We start from the raw sequence: 16,918 nt of genomic DNA, 5'->3' as shown, positions 1-16,918 counted from the left end.
TTTAAATCGCAAATGAGCAAAGACATATTGAGCTGTTGGTTCATTTTGTGTAGATTTTTTATTTTTTTTGTTGAGGGGGCACAGGCGGTTGGTATTAAAACTGAACACTGAAGCCATTTTTCCATATAAATGTTTAAGTTGGCAGATGAGCAGGCACTGTAGGCTTCCCAGCGCAAATGCCCGTCCCACAGTGGATATCAGTCAGTGCAGTCTGAGCACAGGCCTTTGTCGGCCTGTCAATAGGACCATAAATAGCTCTTTTTTCCTCTGTCGAGGAATATGATACGAGGGCTTTGGCAGTTGTCTGGCTGTGCAATGAAAGCCTGTCTGAGGGGAAGGGGTAGTGTCTGGCTGGGCTTTGATTTGATATGAGAGCTCTAAACAGACACACACAAGCACACGTTCACACACACACACGCATACGTGCACACACTCACACACACACGCACACACACTCACTCACTCACACACACACACACACACACACACAGACACGCTCACTCTCACACACACACACAACCACACTCACATACACACGCATGCGCAGATGCACACAAAGGGGGAGACAGACAGACAAGTGGAGAGGGAGAGAGGCTAGTTGAGCACTAAAGGAAAAATGTCACTTTCGTTTAGGTGGGAAATCAAATGTATTAGTCCTGTAAGACTGATGAGCCCATGTTGTAATGTTTGCTTTATGGTGGAGGGAGGGAAGCAACCTTTTTTTTTCCTAAAGATGAGACATCTGCCCCCAAACAAAACAAATGCTAGCATCATGCAAGAATTCAAATACACAGAGATGTGGTTTAATTAAAGCTACGGAGAACTTTGATGGAGATTATGTGGACTTCAGACATTTGCCATTTTAATCTCCGGCCTTTTTTGGGTGTTTACTGTGGCCCTCAGAGTTTCCTGTTTACTTCTAGAGGTGGTGTATGTTCTGAGTCTTTGCACACTGCCCACATGTTTTACACACACACACACACACACACACACACTCAGGGAAATGTGATGGTTTGGCCCGGGGGTTGTTCACATCCTACATGTGCGTACGCGATTTGCCGTCGTCAAAAGGCCAGGGCTTTCTGAACACCCAGTTCCACTAAACACAAATCACATCTGACAGAGAGCAGTGTGAATCTGAGAGACTGAAGCTTATAGCCCCCAGCAAACAGCAGACTTTTACACATTATTCCCTCTGTTTTTCTCTTTCTTCCTCCTCTCTCTCTCTCTCTCTCTCTCTTTCTCTTTTCAGTTTTATCATTCATGAGGGTAGCAGGTTTATCCTAGAACTGTGGAGCTGCACACCCAGTGTCTAGCACCATACCATTACTCTCACTCTCTCTCTCTCTCTCTCTCTCTCTCTCTCTCTTTCTCTCTCTCTCTCTCACACACACACATACACACAACTGTCATGCCCAACCCATATGCACACACACATACATACACCCGTCAATGCACGATCACTAATTTCCTTATCTGAAGGTTAAACCCTGATGGTAAATATGTACGTTTAGATCAATCCTGACATATGGGGAGATGATTCATTTTGATTATGCGTATGGTTCATTTCTCTTCAATAAGGTAATCGGCTCAGTTCCTCCACCAGAAAGACTGTATTCTTGCTCCTTTGGCAGGGTCTGAGTTATGCCCAGCTGAGACAGAACTGCTTGTATAAAGCAGTGAACTCACAAAACCAAGACCCATTCTTCTCCCCGTCTGTCTTTCAATATCTACAGCAGATACATAAAAAAAAAAGAGGAATGTTCTCTTTCTGGTGAAAAAAAAACCCTTACTCAAAAGATGACTCTGATGAGTAATAAAGATTGCAAGTGTCTATTTCACAGTGAAAGGAAGTGGGCGGTGAGTTTACAGTGTGTTCTATAACAACTCTGGACTGTAGATAAATGTTATTTTTCATTTCAGCGTCGATTGTCCGTCTTCAGAGCTTTTCAGAGGAGCGTTTTATTTGAGAAGCCGTGTATTTCCAAATCCATTCGGCAGGTGTGTTCCTAACGACGCACAACAAAATAATCATATCAAAGACTCATCATCATTACAGTGCGATATCCCATCCAGCGTAATAGGCTATATATATATCACACATCTTCTGTTGCTCTCATGTGTCTTATGGAACTCATAAAACGTGAGAGGTGGGTAAACGCATTACTGCAGCACCCCTCTGTCCGATTTGGTACGGCCTAATCCCATTGTCCTGTCAGCAGAAATGACCGACGGCGCTCCGAGCCGACACCTTTGATTTTCTCGGCGTGGAATCAGGGTGAGGGGGTCCGTGACAGGGCAACGATTGAGCGACGGGCGAAACGTCATTATCTGTGCATTACGGAAGCGCGACCACGCTCTGGGTTCAGTTCCACCTCACCGTTAACCGCTCGGCCGTACGACCTGACCTGTCCGCCCGCCTCTAAACTTTAGAACCCACAGATCTGATTTGACCTCGATGAGAAGATTGCGCACTTCGTTTTGGTTACGTGCACTTTGACTTTAATGTTCTCACGTCGGACCGAATGCTAAACGACAAGAGTTTTCATAGTTTTACTTTGCCCAGGTCTTTCTTGTTCTAAGGACTCTCTTTTGAAGAGAAATTTCCAGAAGTTATTGGGCCTTTCATGTACAAAGCACTAATTTAACAGAAAAGAGTCTGGTATTAAACGTCTGGTTTTCAAAGTCTGGTATTAAAAGAGGACAAGATCAGTCCATCATCAGGTAATCAGTTCAATGTGTGTGTGTGTGTGTGTGTGCGTGTTGTGTGTTGTGTGTGAACACAGTGTTTATGACGCAGTTATTGCCCTCATATACTCTAACTACACCTGGACTCACTGAATTAACAGCTGTTTTAAAGATTTAATTTCCTATTCTGGGCCCTTTTGTCTCTGTTATCAGATAATGAATCTGAAAAGAAAAGGTAGAGCTTTGAGCTAAATTAGTCCCTGTCAGAGATGAAGCGCATGTGTTTGATGGGCGAGAGCCCTGTAATTTCCGTGTAATGGAGACAGGCCAGGGAAGCGTGGCTTTCTGCGGTCCTCACGGTGGGGGCGGACACGCCACAGAAACACGCGGCCCTCATCCACTTCTGAGAGGTACACGCGGTCGTTCTCCCGTTGCTTGGTTACCTGTTGAATATCATACAGTGCTTCCATCGCGCCTCCTTCTCCCACTCAAATCTTCACAACCTTGTCAGGCAACCTTGAGAGATACAAAACACACAGAAAGATAAAACATGAAAGAAAGAGATAGAGGGAAAGAGAGAGAGAGAGTGAACTACACACAAAAAAAAGCCACATCTCTAGCCGTGCACAGGTCTGGATCTGTTAAGTGTCCTCTTCTATGAACCGCAACAATACGGAAAATGATTCATTAGCGCGCGTTACAAAATTTGCGTTGGTTTTGTAGGCGTTAAACCTGAGATTTTTAAATATCTGAAGGTTGCGCTTGGTGTGAAGGCTGCGAGGTCTTAAACGTGTAACCTTAAGGGCTGAAAGCGGCGATGGAAATCCACTGTTGATCCAGGCTGAGTAATGGATATGAGGAGGAGGGGATGGGCTTTAAATTGCATTTCAAAATCTTGGCAGTTGCACTTGGCTTTTAACGCCATATCTTGTTTGATTTTAATGGGAGTCTAATGAATTCTGCTTGTAAGGATGGCTTTATCGGTGAAGTACACATTAAGATATAAACCATGCCGACTACATTATGCGTTTGGTTCTCTTGACAGTGCGTAACTGCAGTAGTCTAAAGCCGTCCTTTGATCCCCCCCGCAGACGTTTACAGCTGTACTGCATAGATTATGCATTCTTTTTAAAATGACACATTAAATAATCCCGAATCGTTAAGAACCGAGCGAACGGCCTTTAAATATTCATGCCGCAAGTCCGGGCGCATCATAATGGCACGAGAGTTAGTTAAGATGTAATAAGATGCTTAGACAGTGCGTGTGTGCGTGTGTTTTAATGACAGCGAAACAGTGCTAGGGTTTAATGGTAACTCCTGCAGTACAGAGAACGCAGCCAGTCCAGGAAAAGTCAAAACGTTTCCTCTGAGGAGTCGACATCAATGGTATGCCAAGGTTTTTGGGGTTGGGGGGAGAGAGGTCGGGGTGCTGTTTTTAAACAGACACGCCCAGTATGGCTCATTAAGCTATTTAAGGGCTTTATATGTTATATGAGGTACTTAAATGTTATATTACTTGTTATATTCTTCAGGATGATGGTCCCTCCAATACAGGCCTGGTCCATACCTGCTCCCTGCTCAGGTGAAACCAGGATCTCTCTGACGGGAGAGAAACACACAAAACAGTGTCGTGCCCTTGTAAGGCTGACTGGAGTGGTTAATCTCTGACAGCGGAGAGGTGGTGTTAGTGAGTCAGTGTCAAAAATTGATTTCTCATCACTCTCAGTCCTTCTCATTCCCCGCCGGAGAAAATTACACACCCAAAAACTGACACCCATGACTGGAGCGGACCGGCCGTGTCACGCAACTGTCACGCGCCCGGAGAAGCTTACTGAATCCTCCGGAACGTCTATTGTGTAAAATGCGTGTGAGCATCGATTTGTGTCGACCATGGCCTTAGGTCCTCATCCATTTCTTTCATGGGTTATAACTTTAATTACTTTTTGACAGATGTTCCTACAGGTTCATCTTTGTGGAGGAGTAATGACAGCTTGCGTGACTTGTATGGTTTGACAGGGGGAATTTTTGAAGGGTGGATGTAGCCTTGAAATCTCAGAGTTCTTTGTATATGACTGAATTTGTGTTGTGTGGCAGTCGTGGTGACCATAATAAGAAGAGGCATTCCTTACCTAAATTCCTTACCAACAATGATCTGGACAAGCTACCTCATTGGTTGACTTCTGTCTCTATGTGAGGACTGAACCAATCAGAACTGTGTAACAAGCTGATATCAGTCACTGGTTGGTTGAGGGAATAGTGATCCCTTACCCTCATCAGACATGTGTGGCAAAGTCGTTAAATGCTAAAAAATGGATGCTTAATGTTGGAAGGGGGCGGTTTCTGTCCTGTCTTGCTTCCGTGTGAATTTGCTGTCTTCCTGAAGGATCCAGAGATTTTGAATCTGACCTAGTTCTTCATGCTGGACGATGAGTGGACCAGACAGGGCCAAGATGATTCAGCCTGCCTGCAGATTCACACTCCTACACTGTTTACCAGTGTGAGCAAGCATGCAGAACGCTCCAACAACAAGAGGACACACTCCTCAGGCTAAAGTAGTCTGGAGGAATGTGTGTGTGTGTGTGTGTGTGGTCTGTATCTGTGTGTATGTGCATGCTTGCGTGCGTGCAGGCATGCATGTGTGTGTGTGTATATTGGTGGGAGTGTGTGTAAGGTGGAAAAAAAAAACTGCTAAAAACTGAATTACATTGGCACTGTGGCCACACTCCCCTTAAAAAAAGTCACAGACATAGTGAAACCTTGCCTTCCCTCTCCCTCCAGCTTAGTTTCTGATTGCCTGTCCGATTCACAGCCCTTTTCAAATGATACTCAGTTTATTGATGCGTAAGACAAAGACTGTAATAATTCAGCTGTTTATCGCTCTGGATTCAGCATGGTACTGAATTATTACAATCCATTTTCTCCCACTCCCGTGAGCATTTCAATCAATGCGTTACGCACATCCTGCAAGCTTTTCTTTATTAAGTCACCCATTTGATTCTTATCGTGAAGCTCGCAAATAGAATCTGATTCTAAGCTGCATTAAAAACCTCTAGAGTGATATACAATGAATGTGGAACTTCTCAGTGAATGGCTACAATATTATTTTGTTATGTGTCAGTTGTGCTGGATTCAGGTTGCTGAAAACTTCCTTCAGAGGTCCTATTTAGGAAAAAAAAAAATTTGTTACTTGTCAATTATTTATTTATACTAATTCATTTTTCATTTCAAAGAAACAACAAAAAGGGCCTAAAACACATGCATCTATGCAGGGAACAGGATGCTCTTTCAAAACAGAGGGGAATAATCAATAAATTTATACATATGTGATTACAATTCCACCGCTTCTGTACCAACACAATCAATATCTCGCTCATAACCCCCCCCCACCCCCCACCCCCAATCACCCCGCAGGCTACAGACAGGAGCAGACTCACGGGGGCAGGTGGGGTTTTCGTAAACTCATAAACTGACCTCTCCCCGCGGCCCCACATTTCATTCAGTTCTCATCACGGAGACGGATCTCATCTGGGCAGAGCGAGGAAACGTCTCAGAGAGTCTGAGACAGATGGAAGAGACAAAACAAAGCAAAACAAAATGAAACCAAACCCCCCCCCAAAAAAAAGAGCCATTAAAGTCTGTGAGGGAAGAGTTTTCTGGTTTTGTTAAGACTGAGTGGACGTGGATCAGACTAAGCTGGGGAATGAAGAACAGTTTTCCCATAGAGAGGATGATCATGTGCAGCACTGTGGTCCTGTGAGAGAGCAGTACACACGGAAACGAATCAGCCCTCAGCCTGGACCTTCTTAATGCCGATGTAATCAGTCATCTACAAACAAATGAAGCCATTAGAACAACACGACACGAAGATGGATGGAGCGCCGGTGAATGGGCATACGCCATGCGTAATCGTGAGGTTCGTTCGGAGCTGCATGAGGTGGTCAATAAGTGAAACCAATTAATCCTCATTAAATCTCGGTAGCGGATGATAGCTGTCAAAGCCCTGTTCTTCCTGCTCTCTCCCTCTAATTATATTTAGTTCATCTTGTCTCATCTCGTTCCCCTGGGCCCTTACCACGCTCATTCCACTTAAAACAAAGAAATAATACTACTACTACTAATAATAATACTAACAACAACAAAACAACAACAACAACAAAACAACAACAACAATAATAATAATGATAATAATAATATGGTTACTGTCATTATTGTTTCTGTTGTTGTTGTTGTTGTTGTTGTTAAACAGAGAACAGTCAACAGACAAAGGCTGATACCTCAGACTAAATGTCAAGCCAACAAACAGTAGGTGATATTAATTTTATCAAATAAACTTTAAGACATAGAGTTGCATTGGAATAGGAGCCAGAAAAATGTTGAGATGTTGAAAATGTATTGTTTTCCTTTGGGAGGCAGTTGAAATGCGAGTGTAGCAGTGGAAATGGACATGCCTTGTTAGATTGGAGAAGGGAAGGCATTGCCCTGTTTGCAAATGTGGCGAATACAGGTCTGCAAAGAATGCTAAGAAGGGCAGGCCGAGAAGAAACGAATGTTTTTATTTTAAAATTCTGTTTAAATTGTTCGATGCCCGTTTAGAAAGGGGGGAGGATTACACGAGGTCCATCAGATGATTTTGGGTGAGGGAATATTGTAGTAAATTTGCCGATTAGCTGATTAAGCTTACTTTCCCCCCCACATGAGTAAGCATTTAACATTCCCTTTCCCGCTTTAATTAGCGTTTACTTCCTGCTGGCTCAATCCAAGCATGAAAGCACTTTCTCAAACTTCTTCTCGTACTGTCTCTCTCTGGAAATATTCAAACATTTGAAAGAAGCAGTCCAACAGTCTAAAAATATCACGCCCCCACGCACACTGCTCCTGCAACAGAGCACCAGCAACTGTAAAATATTCAGAATCCTGAAACTGGCAAAAAAAAAAAAACCTGCGAGTGTGGATGGCCATTAAAATCAAACTAACCGCATTCATAATTTACAGCCGAAAAATATTTGGATATTGCCAGTTTACGCTTCACAAAATTGTATCGTAGAACTATGAAAATATTATGAAAAACTTGGTCAAGGATATCTTTTCCCGTTCGTTTTGAGACCGTCGGACGGTGAGGTAGACCCCGTGCCACTGGGTAAAGTACCGCGATGGGCGGGTTTCAGTGGGGGAGCTGTGGACAGGTCCAGATGCAGAGGGAAAAATTCTGGCCCCGAGCCTGGGTTTTGGTTCACTTCAAAGCCCGCGAGTACACAGGGGACCGGGCTGTAGCCAAACACTCTCCACAGCCGGACTCTCACACTTAGAGCTCATACACACTGGCATTCAAAGGGATTTGGAACGAGAACGGCATAAATCTCCTGCATTCCACCCTTGAGATGTTTCTGCACAAACATACGTACAGTGTCAATCATCTAAAAGAATATTTATACGGGTGAGGTTTAAAGCAGGGGCGTAACTCAATCAGAACTTGGGAAACGGATTGGTTATTTGTCAATCGGTTCGCCCAGCATTAAATATCGTGAAAATACGTACATAGAAAATAACAGGTTCTTCTGAGGGTGTTGTACAATGCTGGTTTATTTTCCGGTTCTGACCCGAGTGGATTTAACACACGGCCGCAGTGGCTATGTGAGAGACCGTGCGTGCAGAACCACGTGATGTCTCTGTATCACTACCTTCAGAGTTTAAATCCAGGTCCGGCATGGAAATGTCCTGTGAGTTCATGTCGACAGCCGTGCCCATCAGCAGTAATGACAACGGCCTGGAACGAGGAAGACGAATGACAATGTTTCAAATGCAGATTTTTTTTTTTAGGAAAGAATGTTTGTTATGTTCATAAAATGACTATTGTTATCTGATCTTTAATCATCTCTCTTCCTGGGGTCGGCTGTTGTTGTTCTTCTTCCTCTTTTGGATCTCAGGGTTTCTAACAGTCCTCTGAGAGATCCAGGACCTTGTTTCCCAGCAGTGTAGCTCTGACGAGGACAGCTGCCTCGTTTACTCCAGGCAGGCAGGTACCCGAGCTCTGTTACAGGAGTAGTAGGTGTATGTCCGGGTCCGGAGAGCGGCTGTTCGGGATACAGATGACTACTGAAATGACCTGGACCGTCACATTCCACATCTTTTGCGTTTCAAGCCGTAGGTCCCGGTATTTGACGGTTCTCTCCGGCTCCTTGGTTGAGACATTCCTGAATCATCAGGGATTATGACGCCAACCATTATTGCTCATCTTGTTTCCTCGTGGATCACCGCGATGTCCGACAGCCTTATGGGAATCTTCCTGTCAGTTCTGATTTCCGTGTCTCACAAGACTTTCACCCTGTTACAGTTCCGGGCTTATGCAACCATGACTCTCACTGTACTTGGTAGTGTGTGTAGTACATGTATCTGGTAGTGCTCACGGATGCTCCCATATACAAGTGCTGTGACATTACTGTGCCTCTTCAAGTACTCCCTGCTGGAGGTCTTCTGGCATCCAGTCAATAATAATAATAATAATAATAATAATAATAATAATAATATGCTATTTTTACTCAGTTTACTCTTTTTTTTACTCAATATTCAATTTGAGTGTTAAACTGGGTGTTTTAATTGTTCTAAAAGTAAAATAAATTGAAACTGCAGTATTTTCTGTGGCCTGTAGCTTTGGTACGCAGATATTGCTGACAGCCATCATTGTGTTGTTGTGCTATGGGGAGCTTCCTGCAATATGAAAGCATCTGTTTGTTATTAGCTAAAGGAGACCATGCAGTTTCTTCACACTCTCACACGCTCAATAGGAAGTGGAACATATGTTCACAGTGCACCTCTCTCTCTCTCCCTCTCTCTCATTCTCTCTCTCACACACACACTCCCCATCCTCCCTCTCACACACATCAACAGCCTTGTTCTGTTTAACTGAGTAGCATCTTGTCGCCATTAGAAAGCTGTGTATAATTATAAGTGACTTGTATAACGCACTGTAGTCTGCAGACTGTTACGGGGCGCCGTGTAACGATAACGATCGCTCTGAAGAGGTTAAAACTGTGGTCCAAGTGTTGTCTTCGCAACGGTTTGTGCGTCTATCTGGAAGCGACCCTTAACTCAAGAGGACCGGCATGATACTCATCAACATCTTGAGCATCGTTATCTGCTTGACAGGCGCAGCTGAGTTTGTGAAATAGCACAATTTTGTGTTGTTTCATTGCCATAGGCCAGGCCTCTTTACGCAAAGTCATTAATCAAAAACAACAGTTCATTATAAGATTATATGTCGTAGCTGGACATGCTAATTAGGCATTCTAAAATATCTTGATTTTGAATATTTTTGGTTGTCTCTTGGCGACGTGGTTCCAGCAATTCAAGAATCCTTGACTAAGAGAATGTGATAACCGAATTCCTTTTTCGGCGGATAGTCTGACTGTACACTATTGCCTGTACTTGTCAATTAACACACTTAGTATGTAGTAAAACAACAGAAACACTTATAGGCCTGTTGGCTTTTATGTGTTTGAGGCAAAGTTTGCACTTAAATATATTAATGTTGTCAATTTAAACTTAGAAAACGGCATTTGAATTAAATGAAGCACCTTCGCCTAGATACGGAACTCAGCCTGGATGTCTGACACGTTCAGACTCACTCAATGTATTCTTTCTCGGGAAGGCTTAAAGGCTGCTTCACGAATAAAACAAAAAGATGTTACAGAAACGATTTGCATTCATTTAAACTTAATGATCTTAAAATAGCCTACGTCGCAACAAGAGGAGATTCTTAAGATGACGTTCTACAGCCGTCTTCGGCCTCAGATGCTTTTAGGAGAAGAAGCCTAAACACGAGAGGGGCGACAGGTTTCTGTGCTGTCGTACTGGACAACAGGTTGTAAGTGGATGACTGTTTCCAGTTTAAGCTGTGTGGATTTATCTAGGCTAGCGTGCGGTTCAAAGCTACAGGCTGTGTTTGAAGAGCTAAATGCACTTGGAGAGACAAAGAACAGGCGCAGGTAATGACGGGGCTCTCTGTTCTGCTGAACCAAAACAGGCCCTCATTCAATGCATCTTAGTAATGACAAATCCTCACAGATATCTTTCTATCACAAGGCTCGCATCACAAAACTTCTGTGACACACTGTGAAGAGATAAATGCTGTAAAATAACGTATGAATTGTTTGTAAATATACAGAATAGGACCTGTAAATTCCCTCTTTGTTTAGCTGTGAAGAGAAATCACAGGACTGGAACTGTCATGGGAGAGTAGTTGTGATGACTAATAGAGGGCTGAGAGAGAGAGAGAGAGAGAGAGAGAGAGAAATGATTAAAGCTGTCTCTGAATGCTGTATCTTTGGAGATACTGCTTCTGTAAGTGTGTGTGTGTGTGTGTGTGTGTGTGTGTGTGTGTGTGCGTGCGTGCGTGTATGTGTTTTATTTACTGAGTGCACAGTGTACTGGTGATTGATCTCCTTTAAAACAACACAGAGCCTGAGTCAACCGGTTAAGACGGAGCAGACATGGGAGAGCTGAGTCATCAAACAGTGGCGCTCTCTCTCATCCCAATGTCTGTACGCTTTGAGCAATGTTATTTGTGTATTACCAATGAGCACAGAATGCCAGAATGTGGATGGAGCCCAGACTCACAGACAGTGTGTGTGTGTGTGTGTGAGAGAGAGAGAGAGAGAGAGAAATGGGGAGACACGATGCATTGTTTGGAGATGTGTGTATATGATGTAGGTATACTGTATATATATATATTTATACGTGTATTTAATGTATTACATGTAAGTAAGGCCATCATGATTCAGTGTGTGTGTGGATATCATAGGAACAGGACATGCATTAAGCAGAATGTATGAGGATAATAAAGGAGAAGAGGGGGAGCATGTTCCTTAGAACACAGTGATGAACACACACACACACACACACACACACACACGGGTCCCTCAGGACATCCTTAGTCTTTACTTAATCCACAGACAGGCGAGACAACACAAGGCAGGACTCTCTCTCTCTCTCACACACACACACACACACACACACACACACAGTCTGTCCAACTCAGAAACGAGGAGCAGAGTAGAGAGGGGGAGAGAGTATCTGGATGTGAAAGATGCTCTCTCATGTCTCTTAACTAATAGAGCTGTCTCTCTCCTCCACATACTCTCAGGCCTGCACAGTGAGAGGACAGAAAAGAAGGAATAAACGGGGAGGGAAGGAGGGAGGGAGGGAGAGAGAGAGTGAGAGAGAGAGAGAGAGAGAGAGAGATGGGGAGAGACAGAAAAGGAACCTCATTATCTTCTCAGTACTATCACAGAACTGCACATATTAAAACAGTGCCAATACTGATTTAGGTTGGAAATTCAGTAGTTCAAGTGCAAATGTTCCAGGCTGAATAGTTTATCAGGAATACACATGAGCTTTCGCAAATATTTATTCATGAAGGATGGGCTTGTGCCGTACTTTATTAAGTCCCGATTTAATGCTGATGTTACGACCTGTACTCAGAGCACCTGCTGTGCTTTGTCTAACGTTTTTAACTTGTTAAATCACCTTTTTTCTTTGCTCCGTATTTTACCGACTGTGAAGTCTCCCAGGTGATTTTGCCAGCTCGTACAAGCTGCACCTGTGAATTCCAAAACCCTAAGTCTTTCTCCCACAATGCTCTCAGATCGGACGCCCAGTTCAATCATTTTTCTGATTTTGTGCTGGTTGAGGTGGGGTCAAGGGGGAGGGGGGACAGGTGAGGAGGGGTCAACGGGCTTTGGGAGGAGCAGCCACCGCCGTTAGGACAGCTGACTCCAGCCGCCCCCCCCCCCCCCCCTTCCTTTTGAGAATGTCTCCTTGCCTCTGAGCATTACTGTCTGAGACACACAGGAGAGTCAGAACAGAGCAACCAGCAAGAGAACAGTCTAAATGATCCAGACAGACCATCTAGACCAATCAGACATCAGCACATTCAACCAGGCTCGCATTCTTAGAATATTGCTCGAGTGTGTGCACGCGCGCATGATGAAATAAAAGCTCAAAAAAACGCACACTGACAGCTCTGGTTGAGCTACGACATGCCAAGATTTTTAATTGGATATAAAAACAGTGGCGGGTATTAGAGACTCTGTGGGTATTGAAATGTTACAGCTGTTTGTTCCTGCTCTGTGTTGAAAAAATAAAGTGGGAGAGCTCTTAACTCGATGCCTGTCTCCTCTTCATCCAATCACAGCGGAGCCGGACACAGAGCATGCTCAGAGGGTGCCGGAGGCGGAGCCTACACCTCAGCAGCAGCAGCAGCCTCAGCAGGTGAAGCTGAAAGAAAAGCAGAAGTATTTTGAAGAGGCTTTTCAACAAGACATGGAGCAATACCTCTCCACGGGCTACCTCCAGATCGCTGAGAGGAGAGGTGAGGAAGAACAAAATAACTTAACAGAAAGAATGAAGGTACGACTAATGTTGGGGTCAGAAATCCAACACAGGAACACAGACATGATCCTACTCTCAAAGATAACATTCATTTAAAAAAAAAAAAAGGCCCATGGGATGGCTTACACTATACACTCTTTTTTTTGCCATGAATATGATTTACTTTTGCTCTCCATCACTCTATGGAGTGATTTATGAAACACTCAGTGTCCATTATTCGCAGTAAGAGTGTGGCTGTGGCAGAGAGACTCGGTCGGTCAGATGTATGGAGCTATTCCCAGCCCTTGTTCTGAATGGTATTTCCGGATGTTTCTGTCCCGCTCAGCTCAGTGGGATGACTCATTGGAAATGCATGGGCGATGAGGAATGTATAAGAAAGCAGCTTAGGGAACTGGAGTGGAGCTATGGGCATATTAGCTTACAGTGGCTTATGACAGCGGATGTACTCCATCAAAGCTGGATCTACTGGGACCTGGCAACCCATTTGTACCTCAACCGAGAGAGGTCAAAGAGGGTTCAGGTCGCAATTTTCACGATGCATAGTGAGAATATGTGTGTCAGTATGACATGGGGAAACATTGTGTGTGTAAAGTGCATCAGAGTGGATTTGAACGCCTAAAAAAACAGACCTCCAGTTTTGTGGCTGAGTATTTGAAATCACTCATTAGGGATTCATAAGAGCGAGGTTTGGAGAGACTGCTTAAATCTTTGGACAGCGAGTCTGAGTCAATGAGAGTGTGAGTGAATAACCGAGTGACTCATCGTGTGTCAGTGAACGAACTGCGTGTTTTGGAGAAGGCACTCAAAACAAGGACTAGAAAAGAAACTTGGAAAATTCATTGTGAATGTATGTTTGAGCTTTGTTGCGTGCGTGCGTGTTCTGCGTGTGTGTGCGTGTGTGTGCGTGTGATAATACTGTAGAAGGGGTATTAACGGGTCCCTCTCTCTCTTCCCTGCCCACCTCTCGTGCAACCCTGCTCTAAACTCTACCCTGAGGTACGCAGTTCTCCGTCCGCTGATGTCATTGCTCACACTCACGCGCTGGCAGTTTCCCACAGTGCACTCTGTGTTCGTGATGCATGCGCTAATGACATCACAGAGAGCTTTTGGCCACCAAGGCGACGAATCCAGGACGCGGTTCACTCCAGAAGCATTCAGTGAGACAAAGTATAGGCAAAGCATAGTATATATCAAAAAGCATAGGCCCTCATAGTTGTAAATAATGAAGGACCGTGAAGGGAATATTTGAAATGATCAAACCAAGGCCTCATATGGAGCCTTCTTTACACCAATGGCATTACTTTATAAATTCAGCTGCCTCACCCAGTCAACTTAATCAAATCCCCCAAGAATTACGTTTTCATTCCGTAAGAACAAATGATGTCACAAATATGAAGTGGAGAACCTATCCTTTAACGCATATAAACTTTTACATGTAGGTATGATAACGCTAAGGTGTCACTGTACATGGTTAGGTCAGTAGTTCATCCTGGACTCGGAACCTTGAACGCAGGTGTGTTAGGGCGAGGTTTGATGTGACAGGAAGTGACGGTGATGTTCTTCCTGTGCTGGGCAGAGCCAATAGGAAGCATGTCGTCTATGGAGGTGAACGTGGACATGCTGGAGCAGATGGACTTGATGGACATGTCTGACCACGAGCCTCTGGATGTCTTCCTTAACTCTGGGGGAGAGGACAACAGTGTGGCCTCACCTATGCTTGGTACAGTCAATTCAGTGTATATACACACACACACACACTCATACACACACACACTCTCACACACACACACTCACACTCACACACACACACACACACACACACACACATCAGTGTCTTAATTACCCAAATAAAACATTATGTAGAGTGAAAGTGAGACATTTTCAGGACAGAGATGAATGAGGTCTACTCGCTGTCTCTGGTGGAACCACTGGCCAGCATGGTTATTACCAGCACTGTCAAGACTTGATTTCTTTTTTTCCCTAATGCTATTCTTTTTTTCTTCTATCTCATCTTTTCACCTCCATTTTCCCTCTCCACCGTTTCTGTGCAACATCTCCCTCCTCTTATCCTTCACCTCCTTCTCTCTCTCCTACTTACGCGCTCTCACGCTCTCCTAGGGCCAGACGTGGAGTCCTTTACCACGGAGATCAGTCTGCAGGTCCCCACGCAGGCGGAGCTGAGGCACAAGCTCTCCTCCCTCTCCTCCACCTGCACTGACTCCGCCAGCCAGGACACCGAGGCAGGAGACGACGACGATGATGACGAAGATGAGGAGCGAGGGGCGGGCGCCAATGGCTCCCCCCACGTGCGGCCCGACCGGGAGGACATTCGCGTTGGCTCTGCCTTAGCGCAGGGGGAGGGACAAGCAGCACAGCCAATCAAGAACTGCGGAAGCAGTGGCTCTCAGTCCACGTAAAGAGATGGAATGGGGAAACTGGGAAATGCCCTGAATTGGACTAAACCATTCTGAATATCCCAGTGTGCTATGCACTGAGTGTGTGAAGAAAGTCCGGCATTTTGTTTATGTGTGTATTTGTTTTTTGTTTTTGTTTGTTTTTTAAGTTGTTTGGTTTTTGTACAGAAACCTCTTAATGCGTATTGTGCAGTATTTGCTGAATCCCCCGCCCAAACTCTCATGAATAGATGTCCCTCCCTGAACATGGCCATTCCATGTGCTGTTTGAAAACCCCCAACATACTGATAATACAAGGGTGCGAAGGGTCTTTGTGTTGTCAAATTTACAAAAATCCCTAAATAATCTTTATCTAAATAATCTTTATAGTAATATTTTTTGCGTTTGACAGAGCCACACAAGGCCTCACCATACTGCTCTATTGATTTAAAATAGGTTTCCATTAAGCAATTCATCAAAAATGCACAAGAGTTGATCGTCAGTGTGAGTCATTCTACTTTGAAAGATACTGAAAGATTCAAAGTTTTCATCTCTGTGTTGAAGACCGTACGACTTACCCAGAGCTTCTACAACCCACTGGTGTCACCTAGACAGAGATCGGTCACAAAACTGCACATGAACTATTCTTTCTTTTTTAACTTGTACACCAACCACTGGACGTAACATATACAGATTTCTGTGAGATTTCCATCGGTAAATGTGGGAAAGTGTGGAATTTTCTATCTGTGTCTCTTTATCTGTGGTAGTGTGTGATTACAATAATAAGGGGAGAAACAAGGCAATCCACTGTTTTGACTGGACAGTAATAAAACATGTTTCATGGCCTACAGGCGTCGCTAAGAGTTACACACCCAGCCAACCTTCAGTCCACTGGTGAACACTGTGACCCATAACCAGTGCTCCAGGCACAACAGATGTGATTAGGTATTCTCTAAATGCAGACCTTTCATTGGCTGTAATGGACACAAATCAAGAGAGAGATGAGAGTATCATAGGTGTATTTGGGGAGAGAGAGAGAGAGAAAGAGAGGGTGAGGGGGGGGAGAAAGAGAGAAGAAAAAGACATTCAGATTAAATTAACCAGCTGTGTGGCTTAATATCTCAGAACTGTTTTAGCTTTTGCCAAAGAAAACCGCACAGAAAGTAAGCCTAGCTGTGAGTGAGTTGCTGTGTTAGGGTGTCTGTCAGCACGCTGTGGTGTGTTGAGTGCTGAGAAAAGAGTTGAGTTAATTGAGTTCAGATGTTTCCTTGGTAGTCATTTGACTGACCTGGCCTATGTGTTCAGAAGAAAGATGTTTGATTCTTAGAATCTGGTTTGTATTGTACTCCTGTTATCAGAGTTTGATTAACCTCACCTAAAATGAGCAAAATGATCATACAGGTGTTTGAACAGTGTGGTCTGGCATACACCCCCCCCCCCCCATCCACCCC

At 44.2% G+C, this 16,918-nt stretch overlaps 1 protein-coding gene across 1 annotated transcript; it reads left to right on the top strand.

Annotated features, from left to right (window-relative positions):
• Positions 1-8,944: 8,944 nt before the first annotated feature.
• dtnbp1b (dystrobrevin binding protein 1b) lies at positions 8,945-15,491 on the top strand. The gene is made up of 4 exons (XM_030788468.1): positions 8,945-9,056; positions 12,878-13,054; positions 14,651-14,794; positions 15,193-15,491. Exons 1-4 carry the CDS (start codon positions 8,945-8,947, stop codon positions 15,489-15,491), a joined length of 732 nt encoding a protein of 243 aa, XP_030644328.1.
• Positions 15,492-16,918: the final 1,427 nt, after the last annotated feature.

The sequence above is a fragment of the Chanos chanos genome, chromosome 12, assembly GCF_902362185.1.
Source record: "Chanos chanos chromosome 12, fChaCha1.1, whole genome shotgun sequence".
NCBI lineage: Eukaryota > Metazoa > Chordata > Actinopteri > Gonorynchiformes > Chanidae > Chanos > Chanos chanos.
This window is presented reverse-complemented; position numbering and strand designations above follow the sequence as displayed.

What these genes read in the sequence shown, in the direction of transcription:
- dtnbp1b (XM_030788468.1), top strand. Translation starts at nt 8,945, where the DNA reads ATGTCCGACAGCCTTATGGGAATCTTCCTGTCAGTTCTGATTTCCGTG. An exon ending in CATGACTCTCACTGTACTTG is followed by an intron (nt 9,057 to 12,877) that starts GTAGTGTGTGTA and finishes ATCCAATCACAG; the next exon opens with CGGAGCCGGACACAGAGCAT. An exon ending in CCAGATCGCTGAGAGGAGAG is followed by an intron (nt 13,055 to 14,650) that starts GTGAGGAAGAAC and finishes TGTGCTGGGCAG; the next exon opens with AGCCAATAGGAAGCATGTCG.